The following is a 22,390-nucleotide window of genomic DNA, read 5'->3' on the forward strand; positions in this document are numbered from 1 at the left end:
AAAACAAAGACGATGATGTCAGAGGTTTTCTTTGGGTTGTTCGGTTCAGCACGAAGCTCAAACGTGCAGTGAAGAGGCTGAACTGAACTGTTGGCAGCTGTGGAGCCACATTTAACATCTCTGCAAATAAATAAACGTGAATCATTCAAAAACGACACTTACTCTGGGTCCAACCTCACCAGGGGGGCCGGGATCACCAGGGAAACCAACAGGACCCTGAAATTAATACAAAAAGATCAATGATTAAACACAGTAAAGAGATCGGTGCTCACTGATCTGTGCGGCAGTCTGTGTATGTTCTGGTGTGTCCGGTTCTCATACTGGGTTTCCTTTGGGCCCGTCGTCTCCTGGTCCTCCTCGTCCTCCGGCAGGTCCAGCAGTTCCAGGTTGGCCCGCCTCTCCCTTCTCTCCGCGCTCTCCACGAGGACCCTGTCCACAGAAGTACAGACCTCTTTGTTTGCTCATGGATGATATTTAGATATCAGTGACAGCATGACCTCCTGATGCATCGGCTCAAAAAAGCATTAAGATCACATCGTTCACCTTCTTTCCAGCCTCTCCTACGATTCCAGGTGGTCCGGCCTCACCGGGCTCTCCCTGTGGAACAAATATCACATATTTTAATCCAGTTTTTCTGCTTTTGGACACAAAGCTGTAAAAATATTCCTTCAGTACTGCACCTTCTCTCCAACAGCCCCAGGATTACCAATACCACCAGGAGGACCTTGAGGACCCTGAAAACAGACAAAAACTGATCAAATAATTTCCATCAACAGTTACTCGGAGGAAAAAGTATAAGATAATCTACTTTAATTAATGCTGAACATGAGTTTCATGAGAATTTAATCTGCTAAAATTAACTTGATAGAAAAGGAGCGAGTTTCACAGAGGTTCAGTAAAAGCTCCAAACACTCACGTCAGCTCCGCTGGGTCCAGCAGGGCCACGGGGTCCTGGAGGGCCTGGAGGACCCTGGAAACATAAAGAGGATTTGGTTATTATCATCATGTTATTTATTTTGTTGCATACGTCATTACCAGTTATTACAATATTCATGTGTTTGTGAAACTCACCATAGGTCCAACATCTCCCGTCTCTCCTTTCTCCCCAGATGGTCCTGGCAGTCCCTGCAGAGCAAAGGTCAAAGTTCTGGATTAGGAGCTTTGCACAAGAGCGATGCTCGAACTGCACGAGTATTTACATCAAATCCAACGTAAAGAAAGGAAGTGTTGCTGTTTTTTGACATTTTAAGGTTTTTACCTGGAGTCCGATGGGACCTGGGGCTCCTGGGAAGCCTCGGGTTCCCTCATCACCTTTAGCTCCGAAAGGACCCTGCTGCCCCCTCGGTCCAAGATCTCCATCAGCACCCTGCACCACAGAAGAAGAAGAACAAGGACAAAAGCAGGACATAAGAACAGTTAATGTGCTGTTCTCCTGACTGGATGGATCTAAACTAAAATCTGGAATAATCTTGTATATTCATCACATAACTACATTTTCATTTTAACAAGACCTTTATCAAATCTGTAAAGTAAAAACTGCAGCTATCATCAAATGCATGCACTTGAAATAAAAAGGAGTTTCTACTCACAGCTGGACCAGGCTGACCTACAGGACCGAGCGGCCCGGGTGGACCAGGAGGACCCTGCAAATAACCAGAAACAAGCACATGAACACAGAGAAACAACAATCATTAGGGGAGAAACAGCATTATTAGATCCTGATCGTTACCATCAGAGGTAAACATTAACCCCTGATTTAAGTCACTCACATGCTCTCCTTTGGCTCCTTTGGCGCCCTTCTGCCCAGGCTCTCCAACCTCACCCTGAAACAATAAATAAAATTCATTTTATTTTACGCTCTGAGCTATTTTGACTCTTGACACCTTCTGAGGTGAAACATTCACCCTGCAGCTTTCCAAGAATCTTAAGCTAAGATGTGATCTCTGTTACTTAGAGTTACTGGCCTTGTCTCCGTCCTCGCCAGGAACTCCAGCTGTTCCAGCAGGGCCGGGCAGACCCACAGGACCCTGCACTCCGTCCCGACCTGCTGGGCCAATGGGCCCTTTCTCACCCTGAGCAGGAGAAAGAGAGAAATCAATAATTGATTTTCATCATTAGCTGGACAGACTAAATTTGATTAACACATCCGGAAGACTCACAGGGACTCCCTTCTCTCCAGCTGGTCCAGGTGGGCCCTGAGGGCCTGGTCTGCCAGGAGGTCCGATGGGTCCAGCAGTACCAGCTGGTCCCCGCTCACCAGGAGACCCCTAAGAAATACATGAGGTCAGCACCAACCACAGCAGGTTTTCATTAAGTGAATAATTCATTCTTAAGTTGGAAGAATGAGTAACAGATTTTAAAAGTTTTTAAAAGATTTCTATCTCCTAGTGAGAGACTTGAAAAATTAAACAAATACATTGATGGTTAACATCCAAACTCAGAGTACGCGCTGTTCTCTCCTCACTTAACTGAAAGATCCAGACTTGCATCCATTATTTCTGAACTATGAACATTTCTTTAAATGAGTTGTTTTTTAATATGAACAGAAACCTACAGCAGGTCCAGGAGGTCCAGCAGGTCCTTCGCCTCCCTTCAGTCCTCCACCACCCTGGAAGAAATGACCATGCAGGAATAATCAGGACTCTTATTCTAATGACTGAGATAAGAAATGTTTCTTAAACACCTGGATCCTGGCTTGATGACATATGCTGGATCATTTATACTCACAGGGGTTCCAGGAAGTCCTCTCTCTCCTGGGAAGCCTCTCAGTCCTGGAGGACCATCTTTTCCAGGCCGTCCTGTGGGTCCAGGGTCCCCCTTGGTGCCCTCTTTCCCTGAGGGACCAGGAAGCCCCTGCTCACCAGGTGGACCTAGAGGTCCGGGATGGCCACGCTCGCCCATGGGGCCGGTCTCTCCTGATGGGCCCTGGAAGATGGACATGGAGAGGGTTGAGAGAAGAAGAAAGCAATGATGGAAGGAAGAATGCAAAGCAGCAGGGTGTGAATATGGAGAAGTGAAGTGTGTAAGTTGGCTCGTGATGTGATTTACTGTAGCAGTAACAGTATGTGCACCACGATGAATGAACTCACCTGAGGTCCAACAACTCCAGGAGGCCCAGGTGGACCCATTTTACCTTGGAAACCCTGCAAGACACAAACTCAGTTAACAGTTTATCTAGAAAACACAGACGCTCAGATCTGAAAGGCAAAGACGTGTCCTCTGATAACCATCATCACAGTCTGCGACTGAGATGAAGAAAAATCTGCTGTGATGACTTTTTTGTTTATTTGACACAAAACACAAATAATTCTTCTCCATAAATACAGATTCAAGCATCTCTGTGCATTAAATTTCACAGATCACTACTTCAGACAGACAGAAGACAGCAAAGCTGGGAGGAAGACATGCAGTCAGTGGTCTGGATTAAAACCCACATCTATGGATTAAGGCCTATGGGCCACCTGCTCCACTCAGTGAGCTCAGGTGGAGGCACCTCTAAGAAAGAAAAATAAATAAATAAATTAATAAAAAATACAAATTTAACTTACAACTTCTCCTCTCTGTCCGGGATGTCCTGGCAGGCCATCCTTTCCTGGTGGTCCCTGTAATAAAACAATAAACCAATTTTATCAAACTGTACAAAGTACCTCAGTTTTTTTATTAATAGCTCAGTGATATCACCCTGAATTTGTATCATTACTAAAATCAGTCTGTGAGGAACCGTAAATGAAAACGTTTACTTACAGGAGGTCCCTTTGGTCCGGGGAAACCATTGGCTCCCTGAGGTCCTGGCAATCCCTGAGAAATCACATGTGGTAAAGTAAGAACATTAAATATTTGACTCAAATTTAAAAGTAAGTTTTTCCAAGCAGGACACACTTCTGTGAACTTCAACACTCACCCTCTCTCCAAGAGGACCATGAGGTCCATCACTTCCTGAGGTTCCCTGACAGGAGCAATAAAAGAAGAATGAATTAAATACAAACTCTTCTTTTCTTTATTTAAATTATTTACAGGCAAAAATCAAAAGCAATAAATGTAAATGGCATCGAGGGTTTTTAGGCAAGTCTTGTTTAAAAAAAAAAAATCCAGCTCTGACTTTTTTGTTCAAATATTTATATAAAGATGAGATACGAGTAATTTCTTTCACACATTCATGTAAAATATGAAGTGAAAACAGGATTCATCAGTAAATCACAGTGTGGGCAGTTTGTTTCAGGTGTGCAGACGAACCTTTGCTCCTGGTTTCCCCGTGGCCCCCCTCGGCCCTCTCTGCCCTCGGGGGCCCTGATGGTCAAAAACAGCACGTATAGTTAAGTTACTACGATGCACTCAAATCATATGAAGCAACAATTAAACAACTCTGAAAACTGTGTTTCTGCTGATCACCAGAGGTTACACTGATGATGGGTGATGTACTGATAGGTTATTCTTTAACGCTGTGAGCAGAGCAGCTTCTAAACCCTGAGCATAATAAACAGAAAAAGTACCGTCGGGCCTCTCTGTCCTCTCGGACCTGGTTTGCCGGAAGTACCCTGAAGAGAATCAGACAGACAGTTAACAGTAAACATTAGTTAACATTAGAACTTTTGTTATAACCTGAGAAACTTTATCCTTGTTAGGTTTAAATGTCTGAGTCTTCCACAGAGACGTCGTCTTACCCTTGTTCCCTTCTCGCCGTTTGAACCAGGGAATCCTGGGAATCCTAGAGATCCCTAAAAATAAACCAACATGTCAGGATCAGCTGTTCCATCAGGATCAACCACTGATTCAGTGCTAATGAAAGGCTTGTGCTTCTCTTACCTTTGGTCCTTGTCTTCCAGGATATCCAGGAACTCCAGGTACACCGAGTTTACCCTGGAAACAAACGATGACATCATCAATCACAGCAGGTGTGACTGCGTTTTCTAACCTGCTCCACTACAAACCAGCTGGTTATGACTGATTAATGCTGGCATGTAGGTGAGAAACCTGAGAAGCACTCAACATGATGCACAGGTGTAACAGTCACATTATCTTGTAATAAAGTTCATGTTATAAAGTTAAATGTCAGGTTTAATGGAGAAATTCACATCAATAAAACATAAAAAACTCCTCAAATATTTAGAAAAATTCAAATAAATACTTGTTTCAGATCCCAGGTACAGGTGAAATATAATTCTTACACAAGACTGCATAAAAGTATTAAATGATGGTCTGAATAATAAAAAATAATTACTTTTATGCAGTCTTGCTGTAATGAAACAGTTCATACCTTCTCACCAATCAGTCCAATAGCTCCAACCTCACCGGGGGGTCCAACACGACCCTTGGGCCCCTCCGGGCCGTCCTCTCCTCTGGGCCCTGATACTCCAATCTCTCCCTGTAAGAGATCAGAGTGGAAACACAGCTGTGAGATTAAATCTGTGCTGTACACAAAGCAATAACTCAGAGCAAATATTAACATGGGTTAGATTAAAAATCTGGACCATCCAGTCCTTCATTCAGCCATCTAGTGTTACATTAAAGAACCAGCCAACTGACCAATCAGCTGCTTCGTTATTCAGACTTTACCCTCTCTCCCTTGACACCGAAATCTCCTTTAATTCCTGGGAAGCCGTCTTCTCCCTGGCAACAAAAACAAATAAAAACACAATGAATAGATGTACATGACACCAACCTTGTTTTTAATTATAAAATGCAGTCACATGAAATCTCCGTTTTCCTTTTTTAATCACCAAATGTTCACATTAACACGATGTTATTGTGTAAACGTGATATTTATTCATTTACCTTCTCTCCTTTGTGGCCTTTCAGGCCGCGGATGCCTTGTTCTCCCTGTGATCACAACAATTTCATAATCAAATCATTTGCATTCTAATAAATCGCATTTAAAAAAATGTCTTTGCTAATTTGTTTTACGACACATTAAAAATTAAGTGCAGTGACCTTGACGCCCCGAGGACCAGGATAGCCGATAGCTCCCTGAGGACCGTTAGGACCCTGCAGACCAAAGAAAGCAGGTTTACAGCACAACACACACACTGTGGTAACTACGACCACAAGGACAAACCTAACAGAGGTTACAGGTCTCCTGTTAGGATGGATAATAATAGTAATATGAATGAAGTAATATAAAGTGATGGCGTTATGGCACCCACATGATTTCCCTTGGTGCCAGGAGGCCCCTCCTTTCCTGGGTGACCCTGTGACATGAAAACAGAGAGTTTAAGGCTTAGAAACGACATCACCCAGCTTTAGGTGGTTCAACTTAATAAACGATATAAAGAAAGACAAACATACAGGAGGCCCATCAGCTCCAGGCATTCCTGGGAGACCTGGTTTTCCTGTGGGACCCTGGAGAAGGAGACAAAGTGTATATAAGGTCAATAAATGCTCCTTATTTGAAACGTCTCATATCTGAATGAAGCACACTTTTCTGCTTCGTCGCTGACGAGTACGACAGACTCACATGGTTGAAGTGTGAGTGACAGAAAAGTGCACTGATACAGAGAACGAGTGTTATTCTATGAGACTCAGAGTGCTGATACCACTGCTCGGTGGGGAAAGTGTCGATGTGAATGAGGTAAGGCTGCATAATTTCACTTTGGTTTCAGAGATATTCATGCTGTCACTGTCACAGCTGCAGTGTCTGTGGGTCACAGCTGTATGTGGTTGTCGGGTTATATGAGAGTGACTGCAGTCTTCATGCAGTCAGCTGTGTGCTGTACTGCGTGTGCAAGAGGTAAACCCTGCACTTCATATCAAACTTAATTTAGAAGATTCATTTTTAAGTGAAATAGCATAAGATCATCATCTCTGACAACAACCATCATATTTTCACCTTTGTGAGATGTGTGAGTTTGATTGGTTACTATAATTCTTAAGCATCCAATAGACTCCTGCTGTAACAGGTGTTTAAAGATCTCTTCCTGACAACAGCACATCCTACTCCCTTTGTTTACTTTCTCAGTGTCTTCACTGCAGTATTTAAATGTCAGAGTTGGAGAATAGAGTTGAATAATGCAATGAATTAATAATATTCCAACTATTATATGACTGTTTATTGTTGAATACTTGTTTAGAGCCAACATTCATTATGTAAATGTACTTTAAATAGAGTATGATGAATATCTAAGGTCTTACTTTCTCTCCTGGGGGTCCGATGGCCCCCTGAGGTCCCGGCATTCCCTGCAAAAAACCCCAAAACACCGCGTGACCTTTAATCAGTTTATGTAATTATTACAATTTGAGCATTACTCTTTCTTTTTATCTTTTTGTGCATGTTCCTGCATAGCTATTCCCATACATTATCACGTGTCAGGTACGTGATAATGACCAGGTGTTCTCTGTCTCACCTGAGTTCCTGGGGTTCCCTGCTGACCTGGAGGTCCTGGCTCACCTTGGGGACCCTGAGAGACAGAAACAGAAGAGGAGAGAATAACGATCAGCACAGGGCAAAGTGAAGGAAAGAGGAGGAAGAGAGAATCTGTCAGAAACTAGCTAAAAGAAAAGTTTTGTGTTAACATTCTGAGTTCTGATCTTAAATGTTCAAATACACACGATAACAGGATAACATGGAAACTGTTACTGACCAAGCTTCCTTTGGAACCGTGGGGTCCATCGTTTCCTCGAACACCCTGAGAGAAGATCGAGAGGAAGAAATTAAAAACGATTCCCCATAAATGTCTAAATGTCAGCTTCTAGTCAAAGCATTCAGGGAACAGGAACTGAAAACATCATCTCTGGTGCTTTGCTCAGCATCACTCATAGAAAACGAAACATCTTGATGTTGATGCAGGTTTGTCTTTGTGGGCATCTTCCTATTTAAAGTGCAGTCGGCTAATTTTACACAAGTCTTTGGAAAAAAGTGCACAGAGTATTTGTCTGAAAGCGCTGGTTTGTACTTAAACATGTTATAAAATTTCAAAACAAATGTGAGAGTGTAAGGTAATAAAAAGTGTTTACTGTGTTTAACATTACATATTTAAAATCTGTAAGAAAAATACATGGAACAAGAACACTGATGTTCCTGCTTCTGTCATATTAAACTGATGGAGTAAACTTCCCCTAAAGCTAAAACTTTACTTTAGCAGAACAAGCAGAAAGTTTAAATATATCATGCATTCATTTTTTACATGTTGGTATGTTTTGAGGAGGCTGTGGGAACATCACATGTTCATTTTTAGATTTGGGATGAAACCAGGTTACTGGCTGTTGGTTCAGGTGGTGCTGTGGGTGCTCAGTGGTCAGAGTGGGGTAAAACAATGCAGCCAAAATAACAGCAGAAGGCTGGGCGTGAAATCGCTTCTACTCACAGGAGGTCCGGGGATTCCTGGAGGACCTTTGGGTCCAAGCAAACCACGAGGTCCCTGCAAACACACAAGGACACACAGGCGTCATGCAAACCAAGATCATTCACTCACACATACTATTGTTTTTAATGGAAATGAAAGGAAAAACATAAAGAAAGAGAACTTATAAATATATAAAGTATAAATACAGAATGAGCTATTTAAAGAGGTAATCTGCATTCTCCTTCTTTATCAAATCTAAAAGACTGACCCACAACTAGCTGCATAAAAAACACAACTCCCTATTTCAGTGATTCTAAAAGCACGTTGGCTCCTCCTCCATCTTTGTGTTACTGCACTACATTATTAATTACAGTAAAGATCCCTAAAATATCATAAAGGTGTGATGATTATGAAACAACAGGTGCAAAGGTGACCTTGTTATGTGAGATATAAAAACAGAGGCATGTATTTTGGGAGACCATTTAAAACACAGACAATAAAAGCACGAGTAGAATATAAATAGAAAATAGTGGGAGGTGTAGAATCAGCTGGGCTGTGACTGAAACACTCACTGGTTCACCTGGGAGACCCCTGGGTCCAACGTCTCCATCATCTCCCTGCAAACACAGAAGAAGCACGTTATGGATGAAAAGATGCTGATCAGCAGTGACACAATATCTGGATGTAATAATATTCGCAGATCTACGTACCCGCTCTCCGTCCTCTCCTGGGCCCCCTGGTGGTCCCAGTGGTCCAGAGTCACCCTAATAAAATATAAGGATGAAGCAGATGTAAATAAATGATTCTCCAGCGGTAATAAAGATTATAACTGAAAAACAATCATTGTTTTTGAGTTTGTTGGACGTACCCTGTGTCCTTTATCACCAGGCAGACCAGGAAGACCATCGAAACCACGGTCGCCCTGTGATAGACACAGACATAAACATTACTATTATCTCACTGTAGAAAGTAGAAATGCATCAGAAACGATCTCAATACAATAACAATGAGCACACAGCTGAGGCCTCAGGATCCATGAGAAAGACTTTGATACAGCTGAATAATCAGGGAGAACAAACTGACTGTGTCGAGGTTTTGGCACCAAAATGACACCAGTATTTAAATTTTAATATCAATTCTTATTGGACCAATAAAAAAGCTACAGAGACAGGGTGGAGGCTTCAGGCTGGTGGTGTTTAAATAAAGGCAGTGAGGGTACCTTAGTTCCAGGCTCTCCTGGCATTCCTCTGGCACCATCAGCTCCAGCACGGCCCTGCGAGGAGCAGAGGAAGAACATGTTTAAGTGAACCTACGTTTAAATACAGCTTAAAGAGGATCACAGGTGAGCGTCTGGATGGACAAAAACTGGCTTTTAGAGGTTTTAAAACTTTCTGGTGATAGCCTGAACTGCAGGCCTGAAACGACACCTACTCTCATAAAACTTAAAAAATAAAATTTACAACGACAAGTGATACACACATCTTAATAAAAATGTCAGCTGTTCATACTCACTCTTCTTCCTGCTTTGCCTGGAGGGCCCATCATACCGTGGGGTCCCCTTGGACCCTGAAAATAAACCAGCGGCCCGTCAGAAGTGTCAGTTATAACTGTGATCTCACAGACATGAGCTGAAAAGGTTCACTTAGAACACAATACAGGAGTAATAATAATAAAGTCATTAATAATTTTACACACAGCTGTTGTTATTTACCTGAGGACCGGGGTCTCCAAGCTCTCCCTTCAAACCAGTACTTCCTGGATTTCCCTGAAAGAGACTCAATCGTCTCAGTCTCATTTTACTAATGACGATGTCATATACACTTAGAGAACAGACCGATTATTATGATCCAAATGAAAGGTAGCATACCAGGGGTCCAGGGCGTCCGGTGAATCCCATTGGTCCAGGAGGCCCCTTCAGAGCCATCTACAGAAAACACGACAGCTGCTTATAGCAGTGATTCAGGAAGAAACTCTGTTTGCATATTTATGTTCCCTGGATAAGATCATCGTCTTAACGTTCACAGAATACCTGCTGTCCTGTTCACAGTGTTTTTATAACACCTCATCTCTTTTCTGTGTTCTCTTACTGACCACATTAAAGTCTTATTTTGATTCTGAGTTTTCATAACATAAATAGAAAAACGAAATAATTAACAAAGTGCAGTTTTAATAAAATATTGGAGACAATGTCATTTCACAAAAGGTGACAATACCAGGGCGAAACAAAGCATCATAGATAGAAAAGCTGAAATAAAAACTCATATCTGACCCTGGCTTGGGATAAGATGGCTGCAGCCTGAGCCTCCTGTGCAGAAACGACCGGCCCCTTGTCTCCTCCACTCTGCCCGAAGCGGAACTGCAAACACAAACAAACATTCAGACTCAGACTTGATCTGTGACAGTGACGCAGGAATTACTCTAACATATATATAAAAAACAAGGAATAAACATTTGAATAAACAAACAACTCAACATCTGAGAGCATTCCTATAGACTGTAGCTGTGTTCAATGAGGAAAACCCGAAATAATCCAACTTTGAAAGACCCAAATCTCAATGCTTATAAAAAACCAACACCGACAATAAAGAGTTAAAACACATTCAGATCTGGTTTAAACAAAACATTTGCCCAAATATGACTCATATTTATAGCTATTCTGATAGTTTCCATAATCAGTAAAGGCTGAAAGGTTAAAGGTGACTTACAGGCAGCATGAGTGAAGTTCCAGGAGGTCCAGGAACCCCATCAGCTCCAGGAAGACCAGGCCTACCAGGAGTGCCCTGCAGGATATCAGAGGGGCAACGGTGAGTCGGCCAGTATAAGAATTTAAAAACATAATCAATTCAGCTCCTTTTGTATAGCACATGTGTAACACACAGATTCAGATGCATGCCTACAAACCTTCAGATAAAGGAAAAATACTCACCCTCTCTCCGGGGTCACCGACAGAACCAGGAGGTCCAGAAGATCCAGGAGGTCCAGTGGGACCCTGCCAGATAAAAATTAAGAGTTTAAATATTTGTCGACAGAAAGTGAGGATTTATTTTTTAAGATGGAGAAAAATAATATTAACTTACAGCAGGTCCCTCAGGTCCTGGAGGTCCTTCAATCAGCATCCCCTGCAAAATCCAAAATAAAGTAAAAAGACAGACAGACAAAGCCTCAGACGTCCTCTTAATGTCTACTCCATTAATCCTCTAATGAGCAACACTTCAGAACGTTTCTTAACTGGCCTCACAAGCTACAGCGCCACAAATATCTTTGTAAAGGTAAATGTGTATAACTACAAGGTTAACTGGCCACTTTGTTAGGTACACAGGTCCAGCTGCTTGTTAACACAAACATCAAATCAGTGGTCTGAAAAAGAGAAAATATCCAGCGAGCGCAGTTCTCTGGGAGAAGATGCCTCAATGATGTCAGAAGTCAGAGGATAAGGACTGCTTCAAACTGACAGCAGGCACAGAAAACTCAATTAATCACCAGTTACAACCAAAGCATCACTGAATGCAAACTGTGTTGAACCCTGAACAGATGAGCAGACCAGGCTGTGCTCCTGTGAGCTTTTAACAGGAAACTACAATCAAAACTGGACAACTGGAAAAATGTTGCCTGGTCTGATGACAATGCAGGAAGATGAAGCACAGAGCTCAGATTTCCTCAAACTGTTTTTTTTTTTTGGATAAGACAGTGAGTTTACTGTATTCACATGATCTCCACAGCCACCAGACCTCAGTCCAACAGAGCACAGAGGATGTGCATTACAGATGTGCAAATCTGCAGCAGCTGTGTGACGCTATCATCACCAGAGTCTCTGAGGAATGTTTCCAGCACCTTGCTGAATCTAAAGAATTAAGGAAGTCCAAACTGTCTGTAACAAGCAGCTCCTAACAAAATAATTGGTGAGTGTATTTCTTGGATTACTGTGAAGAGCAGGATAGTAAGGGGAAGGTTGCCAGTGCAATTCCCTGTAGCTTCTGGTAAAACAACCCCCCCCCCCCCCCCCCCCCTCCCAAAACACCCGGTCAGGTAAAACTGTTGAATTGACTCACAGGCTCCAAGACAGCAGGCTCGCCCTTTTCTCCTTTCTGGCCTCTAACAGCAGCCTGAGGAAAACACACATGCAGTCAATAACAAGTACGTACACACACACGAGGCAGAAAAAGTGTGCACAAAGTCACTGAAAGCAGATTTCAGTGTTTTGACTGCATGCACTGACACATGTGTCAAACATTATCGTACTAGAGTTGATAAAAGAGTAAAATAAAATGAAAACCTGCTCTGCTTGGATTAAAGTGTAAGTTTGTATCCAAATACCATTGATTCAGCAGCTCTCCAAACTGTTGGTCCATGACTTACAGACGTATTTATGCACAGATACAGAATCCTCTGAGCTGGGCACCAAAATACAAAGACATATACTCAAAACGACATTCAGGGCAAAAGATCACCTCTGAATGCCTCTTTATGGAGCATATGTGACAGTATAAGTTACTGTAAGGCTCAATACACACACTGTAAATTAAAACCCATTTCAACCACTGCTGTGATAACTTTGCCTTGAAATGCATTCGCTGTCCGTTTCTCTGTGACTGACTGAGTTTGCAAGCTATAAAACGGAGACTGTGAACAAATTTTACATGAATGTCGTCCACTCTGAATTCACGGTTTGGTGAATGATGGTTGATGCATCCAGTCTGGATAGCTGAGATTTCTAAACTCCTTAACTCCATGTTTGAGGATCATCTCTGTGCCAGTTCTCAAAGCAATGTTCAGTGTTTGAATTCAAATTAGCAAATTAGCTACCAAAACATCAGTAGCTGAATTAATGTAAGGCTTAATGTAAGATAATCTCTCTCTGCAGTGCAAACTCAAACAAGTCACGTGACGGGACACTGAATGCAATTTCACGATACTTTGTAGAGCTGGTTGAAATGTTTTTTGTGTTTTTGCCTCTGAAGCAAAGCGACTTACGCCTCCCTCGTCTGTCACAGCGGACAGGGCGGGGCCAATGTTGCCATCAACCTCTGCAGTCTCTGGTGATGGTTCATTGTAGTCTCTGTAGTTATAGTCGTACTCCTTAAGGCCCACGTCCCCAGTCTCATACTCCTCAGTGAAGAGCTCTTCTCCAGTACCGCCCGCCTTGGCGGCGTCTACCTCTTCTCCCACCAGTGCTGGCTCCACCTGAGGCTGCGACGAGTTTATCGTAGCCACAGCGGGATGGATGGAAGGGCACGAGAGAATGATTCAAGTAAAGGAAAAGAAAAGGTGCAGAAAGAACGAGGAGAATAGTCAAAGAGAGGGGGAGAGGTGTGCAGGACGGGGAAATGTTCAGGGTGGAATTGAAATAAAGAATGAGAGGAAAGCAGCGGTGGAAGAGGAGCATACAGAAAAAAGTGAGTCTTACCTTTTATAAATAAACAGTCACAGAGGGAGAGAACACAAACAGACATCTGGCAGACCGTACAGGCTACAGGCGATCGGGTTTATCCTGGAAACCCTAACTCTTCCATTAATCATCTGAAGTTTAGTTTATTCTGGAATAATTTCACCAAAGCTTTTTAACATCAGCCCTCGTGATGACCGGTGATCAAATACGTTCTCACAATTGTAAAAGTTTGAGAAGTAAAAACACTTTTAATGGTGATGTTTGCATCGTACGTGCACACACAGAACTGATGTTAAACACTTTGTGAAGACGAGCTGCTACGCAAAGCAAAAACTATGTTATTTCTTTCTTTTTTTTTACTTACCATGTAAGTTTAATAACAAACAAGAATCCAGTGAATTTACTGCACAGTTTTCTAATATAAAAAAATCCACATTGCATTAATATATCTGACACACCCTCCCTGATAATTATGAATAATGTCGGTATTTGGTTTCTAAATCATATCCTGGTAAAAAACGCAGCAAAAATAGAAACTGGAAAACAAAACAAAATCAAAAATGTGATGAATCTGCAAATCATCTAGATCTTTAGTACAGTTAGATTTTCTCTCAAACAAGAATGCATTTAATTCATCTTTTTTTGCTGAGGTTCAAAGCACACATCAAATATTCTCATGTGGATCCTGTTTTCACAAGATTCTTGTTCTTATGTCGAGATAATGACAATGATGGATCTCGAGATGAGAACAAAACGGGACTCTTGCTGTTAGGAAAAACGGGAACCGCGTAAAAATATCTGACGGTACACTCGGATGATTGCGGTGCATTCTGTTTTGAAAGAGGTTTTTCTTATGTCTTGTCACGTGACATCGATGCCAACAAAACAGTGATGAGTGGTTAGAAAAGTAAACGGAGAAACAAAGAGCTTAAACTACTTTGTTACACTACAAAGACTGGGCTCACCACCACACAGAAATCACATCCTCCTCTCCCTCAGAGGTTTTATTAAAACCACTCGTCTTCTTTTTGTCTCTGCGTGTTTATTTTCAGCTTTGCTGTTGGTAGATTTCTAATTCATATGTGAAGTTTAAGCTGTTCTGTGGACTCTAGCTTGACCTGATGTGTGTTTCTGATAAGTGTGTCATCTTCTTTTTACCTGTACAGCGTTTTCTTCTTGTCCAACCACCTCACCCTCTGGCTGTGTGAAGGTCTCCTCATAGTAATAATCAGTCTCTGTAGGGGTGTGGCCAGCCTCAGAATATTCAGTGTCTACATCCTAATTGGTCAAGTGGACAGGAAGTGGGGGAGCAGGGAGGAGGTAAGCAAATTCGATTGAGAGAGTGTGGTTAGTTCAAAGTCCGCTTCTGGTTCATGATGAGTTAAAAGAAGAAATGAGACATGAAACTGTGGTTGGCAAAGGCAAAGAGCTTTTTAGCTGCAACTCACATCTTTAAAGTTTAAAGAACCATTTTTGAAAAGAAATTTCAGGTCGTTTCAGAATCTCAGTGACTATAAATGTTGCCTTACGCAAGATTTAGAGAGTCATTGAGATAACTGTAGTGAGATTTCTTTTCGTTTCTTCGCTGAACCATTTTTGCTTTTTAAAGCTCACAAGCCAAGACTTAAGAAAGGGTGAAATATGATCGTATTGGTGGTAGAACTGAGAGCTTCTAGCCATCCCATCAGGTGAAAACATCATAACATGATGCTCTGGGATGAACTAGTTTCACCTCAGGATGAGACAACAGTGAAACAACCCCATTTAACAGCCTCACAGAACACGATTCAGTGAAGTCAATCACTGCTTTCCACAGCATGGAACATTTACTGAAATTCTGATTTTAAGCAAAGCATAATGGAAAGTTCTGTGAAGCTGCTTTACTCACATGAGATACAAAATATGACAGCAGACAGGGAGACGGAGATCAGGGAGAAAACACAGGTACGCAAAAAACAACCAAAACATAGAGAGGACAGAGTGACAGGGAGGTCTGATGTGTTGCAAGTGTGTAAAATATGATAGTATGTGTTGCATTTATGTGCCATAGCAATCCATGCTCATTCATTAGACCCGTATGTTAAAGGTTTCCCCGGAAAGAAAGAAACAGAGGGCTGGAGTGCGTTTATGTTCTGACATCCAGTTTCAGCAGCTTGAAGGTAGGAGTGAAGTAAAGAACAGTGAAACCGTTCGATTAGCCATGCTTCCCTTTGCACCGCTGTACCATATCATATGTGGAAGCTGGTGTGATCATGGAGATCATATGATATATGAACAGACAGCTTGGTATGAACCAGCTTCCATTCTGAAGGCCAGATTTTGCATCATCGAGGATTTGCATCAAAATTACTGAAAGTTCAAAGAATTCACAAAAGAAAGCAGGAAAAAAAAGAGGTTTCATAAAACTTTTGCTGCAGATCCTGGATGATGGAAAGATCTGGAAAAGAGATTGGAAAGATGGGACATACGACCCGGGCTGTTCCAACCCAAACATCGGCCTCCTGCTGTACCTGCTGATAACGGTTGGTAACTTTCTTCGGTGGGACTCCAGTTCCGCTCAGCGCTGTGTTGCCAAACGGTGGGAAAGGTTTGTGCGATTTTATATCCGGCACTTTGTTGACTCTTGTGGGTCTGGCTGGAGTCGGTCGGACTGGGGCAGATGTTGCCACTGACTTCGTCGGGGGGGAATCCCTGACGAAGTTATTCCCCCGTTTGCTCACCGGGGGGACTTTGGTCACAGCTTTAACGTCTTTGACGTCTACCTTGCTTTGGGTTTTTACTTTTGGAGCTTTGGTGGCTGCAGATTTTGTAGGTCCTGGTTTTGATGCTTTGGTGGGTTTAGGTGCCTTGGTGGCTTTGACCACAGTTGTTTGAATTTTTGTTGTAGTTTTGTGGTTGCCATTAGCCTTAGCCCCACCATTGCTGTTACCTTTTGCTTTAACATCGGTGGCCGTTTTGCCGTTTCCATTGGCTTTCTTCTCTGTTGTGGCTTTTCCATTGCTGCTAGCCTTCGAGGTAACAGGAGCTTTCTTCTCAGCTACAACCTTACCATTGCCATTTCCATTTACTTTGACCTGAGGTGTTGGTTTGGCTCCAGTTGTAGCTTTTGCATTACCATTTGCTTTCTTCACAGCGCCAGTTTTGCCATTGCCATTCTTCGCTGGGGCAGCTGTGGGCTTAGATTTGGTTGGTTTGATTTTAGACAGGAGGACGTTTGCTGCAGTGGGCTTTGCTTTGGAGGACTTGGAAGCTTTGGTGGGAATAGGCGGCTTGATGACGAGTTTATATGATCCAGACTTGACGGGCTTAGCTGGAGTGGGCTTGGATTTTACAAGTGTGGGTTTAGCAGGTGCTGTTTTTTCAGTGACTGCCTTCTTCTAATAGCCGTGATTATTGTTTGGTTGAGATGTTATTTTGTATGTAAACGTGAATATGGACAAAGACAATGAAAGAGAGTAGAAGATGACAAAGATACACGGAGATGGGGAGGGGGATGAAAAGCACAAACAAGGGATGACAGAAGGAGAGAGAAAGACAAGAACGCATGTTTTGAGAAACAATGACATAAAGATGGCTAAGGCTCGGATGATTTACTGAGACTGTACAGGCATTACTGGATACAGCACAGAAGTACACTGACACCACTTAAGCATTAAAAATGGAATTTACACCAAGATGGCCAAACAATATGAAATATTTCATGTCTATGAACCAATTTATTTGAGTTTGTTTTTGCTGATCTCTCCAATAATGCCATTCCCAATACTAAATAACAAAGCAGCATCTTCGTGCTAATAAGAACTGAGGCTGTGGTTTGGCAGAGGCACTGAGAGCGTGATGGGGCAGGTAAAGCTGGCTGCAAAACACTCACACATACACACACAGGTACACGCAAACATACATAACGCTGATACCAAACCTGCTGTGTTGTGATTAATGCACCAAGCAAACTGTAAGAGAAGGCTGCTGCAGTTTAGTCATGCAAAAGAAGTTGCAGGGACGGCGGTCTGGCATGCAAATGCGTGTTAGTCACATAAAACCACAATGTGTAAAGTTGTGTAGATCAATGACTCTAACCACCATGCTGCTACAATAAAATACATGCAAATCAAAACTGTATTCACAAACAATCGCCTACAAAAATACGTTATGAAGAGAAAACAGAGGAATATACCCTCCTCACAAAGGTCAGGGGAACAACCATGAATGCATTTACTAACACAATCACGTGCACTGACATTCTTGTATTTACACAGACGTTGATGTAGAAACTTTTGGTGCAGAAGCACAGTAGGTGCATGCGGTAACATCCTCCCAGACAATGAAGTAATCATGCAAAACAGTAACAGGACATCAAAGACTGTGTGTGTCATTAAACCCCATGTAGTGAGCGATCACAGGAAAGCTTCTGTAAGTGAAATAAGCTGATTACCCAATGTATGACAAACCACACCTAGTATCTGGTAACATGACAAACATGAAATCCACTGCATCTGTAATCTAACATGTAATCACTGTAATCCAAGAATTTTAAATATCTTAACGCTCTCTTAAAGTCCAGTTTATATGATTATGAAATCATATAAATATCAACTTTATCTCACAGCAATTCATTCAAAAATCTCCCTTTGAAGGTGTTTGACATCATTTGTAACCTAAATAAAACAACACAGCTGCACCCTCACTGCCCCAGTGCCCCCACCTGGCCACATGTGAACACACAACATATATGACAACATGTAAATGACAAAAATAATCCTGTGTGATGGGGATGGAGGTAATCACATGTCTGCATTAACGAGAGAAGCTGATGTAATAAAACAAAAAGGGGGTGTGGAGTAATGAGCGCAGAGCGAGAGAGGCAAAAATAAAACAAATAATTTATCGTGTAAGAAAATTTCGATTACATCCCAGCACTTGTAAACCTAATAATACAGGATGGATTATGAGCCAGTTATGGTTTAAATGCCTCTCTCTCCCTCTCATTCTCCCTCCCTTCCACAAACCCTGCTCGTGTTTTCCTTCACTCTCGCTCCCTCTTTACCTGTTGGTTGGGGGCCCCAGGTTGGGGAGAGGGGGTCGCGGAGGAGGAGGCAATGCCTGTTGTTTCCTCATAATAATAAGGGTATTCATGGTCATCCTGCTCCTCATCAAAGTACTGAGACAGATGGAAGGAACGCGAAAGCGAGAGGAAGAACGCATGAAGAGGAGTTTAGATTTCCACAGGGAGGTTGAGAGAGGTTTTAGAGGCCATGTAGGGATAAATGAAGGTTAAGATGAAGAGTATGTGATGCAGCATTGGGGACGGGGGGAATAAACAACAGTAGGAGACAGAAACAGGATGATGAGAAAACACAAATCTTTGACTTTTTTCCCACTCATCAGAATCTGTGTCAAAAAGTGTTTACATATGTCGGTACACAAGAATCTGGATGAATGAGAAAACAGCAAAAACAAAGCAATAGTGGAAGCCAATGAATAAAATCACAGAGATTTCTATTCATCCAAAAAAGAAAAAGTCATCTCAACAGCATCAACATGACAGGGTTTGGGAGTGTCGGAGCTCTGAAGTGACCGATAATTTATCCTGATTTAACATCAGACAAACTTCTAAAACAAAGTCTGTGTACTTTGGATGGATGCAGACGATGCAGTCACTGCCAGCTCACAAATATCAGTTTGTTTTACAGTGAAATTAATGAATGTAAGCTTGCAAAGCCTATAGTACTTAATGTAACGTGCACAACCAGTCTCAGTAAGTAAAGAGGCTCCACCTTAAGCCATCGTGATGCCAAATTCTTATACTTGAAAACCAATCAGAATTTAACACAATTCTATGTTCTAACAGGTCCTTTTCTTTCAACTCATTATATATAAAAAATGTCAAAAGACACTGATGTTTGCTTGTATCATCCTCATTCCCCTACCTTTCTGTGTTCCACTGCTCTAAAAAGTCAACAGCATAAAATCATAAAAGTGTAAAAAATGTAAAATCACAGCTCTGGGATGGGACGATGACAACGCCTCTGCTTTACGTCACCGAATGGGAGACACAGACTGTGGCGGTGAGGAGGAAAGCGGATGGATACAAACTGTTGCTGATGACGAGGATGCGAGAGAAAGACAGAAAGGGGGAGCAGCACTTTGATGACATCATCAGATGACCCAAACTGAACCCGAGGACTTCATTTTCAGACGAACTTTAGTAGATTTAGTTTGACAGCTAGACTTTTTAGAATCTTAAAAACTTTTTCCAGAAGGTTTAAAATATATTGTTTACTTTTTTTCTGATCTCAAGATGTTTTCAATATGTTGTATTGTAACATAAATAAAAACAATAAATAGTTAATAATCCTAATGATAGAACTTTAACAATGGCATAGGCAGAGGAACTGATGGATATAACAGAGATATTTTGACTACTTTGCACTTAAGGCGGATATTGCACAAGGATCAGCGATATTCACTGACTGCTTAAAGTTTATTGTAAGCATTCAGCAGGCCGGTCAGTTTTAGCTCCTGTTCCTGCTTTTTATCTTTCAATAGCTACAAAATACATTTTTATTTAAATTACTGGGATTCGGTGAAAAGTTTTCTTTCTACAGGAAGTGTCACAGAAATCCAAAACAAAGTCTGAGATTCTGTTTGGGCATCTTTTACCGGCGCTACAGACGAGCCCTCCGTTTTGTGAATGAGCTGTAACTGATGCTCCTCAGGACTTTATATTTAATATATATTTATATTTACTTTGTGTTAACAAAGCACCACGAATGCGACTCTAACAAAGGTTACTGTGGGAAGATTCTTTGATATTAAATGACTAATGAATTGATGTCTGTTTCTGGACTTGTTCTGTTGTGGTGTTACTCACGTATGTGTTGGGGTCCTGAGCTTGGGTTTTGGGCAGAGGGGAGTCACAGTCAGGGCTGTAGTGTTCACAGAAGTCATAGGCAGCTTGAGGGTTGGAGGCAATCATCAGCTGCTGGATGTCTCCCTGTGGAGGAAAAAACAAACACACAATTAGAACTTGTTCCTGTGACCAAAACACAAACAAATGTGTGATTTTCCTGCTCAAACTTTGTTGCCACCCAGTCAGTAACATCACAGTTTATCTTGATCGAGCTCCTCACCTGGAACACCTCCTCGTCCAGCAGGCGGGCTCCAAACACTGTGATGCCATTGGTGTCAACCACTGCTTTGTTGCCCCTGGGCAGAGGGCGGGTCATCTTCTTCTTGCAGTCCAGCAGCAGTGTCACATTCTTCTTGGAAACAGAGAAAGCAATGCGATGCCACCTACAGACGACGAGGAGGAACCACAGGCAATTCAATGAGCAACGTGAGAACAGCCCTAAATAAACAGCCATCAGCAACCCCACAAAAAATAATATTGAGTTTCCACACAGCAAACACTGGTCCCATTCACACCTACACCACCACAATCATGTCATTTCAACTGGTCACAAACTGGTTGTTGTTGCTGGTTACTGACTTGCCATCAGCCAGGTTGACGCCTTTGAAGAGTGGGTAGTCCTCGGGAGCTGGCTTGCCGCTCTGGTCCTCGTACAGGAAAACAGGTGAACGTCCCAGTTCAATACCCAGCTGCTGGACGCCCTGCTCGCTGTAGATGGAGAGGAGGAAGGCCTGGAGGCCAGCCTGGGCTTTAACCAGAGCCATGACGGAGAAATTCTCCGGGAAACGACCTGAGGATGAGAGCGAGGGAAGCATTAACCATATTTGTAGATGAGGAAAGATGACAAGAACGAAGCAGATGTGCAGACTGGAAAGAAACATAGAGGCAGAAAGTGGTAGAAATGTGAAAATAACACTAATGAAGAGCTTTAATTTATTAAATACACATGTCAGCATGAAGTGGTTACATAATGTCACGCTCTGATCCCATGTGGAGCTGGCATAGATGGTGTTTCACATAATGACAGCTGGAGAAAGAAGGCTGAACATCAGCTTTGACTTTTGAGGATTTATTCACAGCCACATAAGTGCTACCGTCTCCTTTCTGCCCTCACTCCGGGGTGTCAGGCAGCTTCTAAAGTTAATTTGTTGTGGGTCTTCCACATACTTTAACTCTGCTCCTGCACTGAAAACACATAATTATACTTAATATCCACGAGCATCACGCAGAGGGCTCAGCTGCTCCACGCAGCTCAGTGCAAACAGATACCAACCAGTAAGGATAATTACAGGTTTCCTGTCTGGAATTCATGGTAAATATTAAATGCAAAGCTGTTTTTACACTGTGAGGTGGGACAGGTTTAAATAATACTACCTTAAATGTTAAATTCCTTTCCCCCAAACAATCTGAAATATTAAAATAAGATAAGATCTGCTATATGGCGGTAATACTGTGCAATATTGATACAGCTAGCAAAGATAATTATTACAACAGAAGCTGTTCTGACCTAACATTGGGTATAAGATGCAAAACTTCACGACATGGATGAATTACTTTCTACACGATCAGATTTATGGCACATTTATGAACGAAAGAAAAATACTTTTTTCTGTCTGCATGCAGACTGGGTTTGTTTCTTTGGATGGCACCTATGAGGAATTACAAAAAACAAACAGTCTCTTCACAACATTTAACTCTCGGCCTAAAATGTTCTTACACATATAATTATAATGTTCATACTTTAAAAGATTCCTTAAATGCTTTACAATAAAAGCTGTTGTTCTGCAGGACTGTGCAAAAATCTCCCTTCACTTCTTT

The 22,390-nt window shown here is 42.0% G+C and overlaps 1 protein-coding gene across 4 annotated transcripts in view; it reads right to left on the reverse strand.

The window, feature by feature from the left end:
- col11a2 (collagen, type XI, alpha 2) overlaps positions 1 to 22,390 on the reverse strand; it is a 40,046-nt gene that overhangs the window by 5,228 nt on the left and 12,428 nt on the right. Inside the window, exons 4-52 of one of the 4 annotated variants that reach the window (XM_080863650.1) lie at positions 21,152 to 21,362; positions 20,793 to 20,955; positions 20,534 to 20,656; positions 16,173 to 17,039; positions 14,821 to 14,940; positions 13,248 to 13,463; positions 12,326 to 12,379; positions 11,354 to 11,395; positions 11,203 to 11,265; positions 10,982 to 11,056; positions 10,546 to 10,632; positions 10,144 to 10,200; positions 9,988 to 10,041; positions 9,789 to 9,842; positions 9,496 to 9,549; positions 9,145 to 9,198; positions 8,987 to 9,040; positions 8,849 to 8,893; positions 8,298 to 8,351; positions 7,575 to 7,619; positions 7,338 to 7,391; positions 7,126 to 7,170; positions 6,283 to 6,336; positions 6,141 to 6,185; positions 5,929 to 5,982; positions 5,773 to 5,817; positions 5,554 to 5,607; positions 5,255 to 5,362; positions 4,804 to 4,857; positions 4,662 to 4,715; positions 4,491 to 4,535; positions 4,234 to 4,287; positions 3,902 to 3,946; positions 3,745 to 3,798; positions 3,549 to 3,602; positions 3,090 to 3,143; positions 2,728 to 2,925; positions 2,555 to 2,608; positions 2,160 to 2,267; positions 1,965 to 2,072; positions 1,770 to 1,823; positions 1,590 to 1,643; positions 1,259 to 1,366; positions 1,072 to 1,125; positions 917 to 970; positions 681 to 734; positions 544 to 597; positions 322 to 429; positions 163 to 216 (exon numbers count right to left, since the gene is read on the reverse strand). In XM_080863650.1, the coding sequence (XP_080719776.1) occupies positions 163 to 216; positions 322 to 429; positions 544 to 597; positions 681 to 734; positions 917 to 970; positions 1,072 to 1,125; positions 1,259 to 1,366; positions 1,590 to 1,643; positions 1,770 to 1,823; positions 1,965 to 2,072; positions 2,160 to 2,267; positions 2,555 to 2,608; positions 2,728 to 2,925; positions 3,090 to 3,143; positions 3,549 to 3,602; positions 3,745 to 3,798; positions 3,902 to 3,946; positions 4,234 to 4,287; positions 4,491 to 4,535; positions 4,662 to 4,715; positions 4,804 to 4,857; positions 5,255 to 5,362; positions 5,554 to 5,607; positions 5,773 to 5,817; positions 5,929 to 5,982; positions 6,141 to 6,185; positions 6,283 to 6,336; positions 7,126 to 7,170; positions 7,338 to 7,391; positions 7,575 to 7,619; positions 8,298 to 8,351; positions 8,849 to 8,893; positions 8,987 to 9,040; positions 9,145 to 9,198; positions 9,496 to 9,549; positions 9,789 to 9,842; positions 9,988 to 10,041; positions 10,144 to 10,200; positions 10,546 to 10,632; positions 10,982 to 11,056; positions 11,203 to 11,265; positions 11,354 to 11,395; positions 12,326 to 12,379; positions 13,248 to 13,463; positions 14,821 to 14,940; positions 16,173 to 17,039; positions 20,534 to 20,656; positions 20,793 to 20,955; positions 21,152 to 21,362 (4,427 nt within the window). The remainder of the gene's footprint in view (positions 1 to 162; positions 217 to 321; positions 430 to 543; positions 598 to 680; positions 735 to 916; positions 971 to 1,071; positions 1,126 to 1,258; positions 1,367 to 1,589; positions 1,644 to 1,769; positions 1,824 to 1,964; positions 2,073 to 2,159; positions 2,268 to 2,554; positions 2,609 to 2,727; positions 2,926 to 3,089; positions 3,144 to 3,548; positions 3,603 to 3,744; positions 3,799 to 3,901; positions 3,947 to 4,233; positions 4,288 to 4,490; positions 4,536 to 4,661; positions 4,716 to 4,803; positions 4,858 to 5,254; positions 5,363 to 5,553; positions 5,608 to 5,772; positions 5,818 to 5,928; positions 5,983 to 6,140; positions 6,186 to 6,282; positions 6,337 to 7,125; positions 7,171 to 7,337; positions 7,392 to 7,574; positions 7,620 to 8,297; positions 8,352 to 8,848; positions 8,894 to 8,986; positions 9,041 to 9,144; positions 9,199 to 9,495; positions 9,550 to 9,788; positions 9,843 to 9,987; positions 10,042 to 10,143; positions 10,201 to 10,545; positions 10,633 to 10,981; positions 11,057 to 11,202; positions 11,266 to 11,353; positions 11,396 to 12,325; positions 12,380 to 13,247; positions 13,464 to 14,820; positions 14,941 to 16,172; positions 17,040 to 20,533; positions 20,657 to 20,792; positions 20,956 to 21,151; positions 21,363 to 22,390) is intronic. The other 3 variants (XM_080863651.1, XM_080863652.1, XM_080863653.1) reach the window with 3 other exon arrangements.

This window comes from Rhamphochromis sp. 'chilingali' (assembly GCF_963969265.1).
Source record: "Rhamphochromis sp. 'chilingali' genome assembly, chromosome: 17".
NCBI classification, from domain to species: Eukaryota; Metazoa; Chordata; class Actinopteri; order Cichliformes; family Cichlidae; genus Rhamphochromis; species Rhamphochromis sp. 'chilingali'.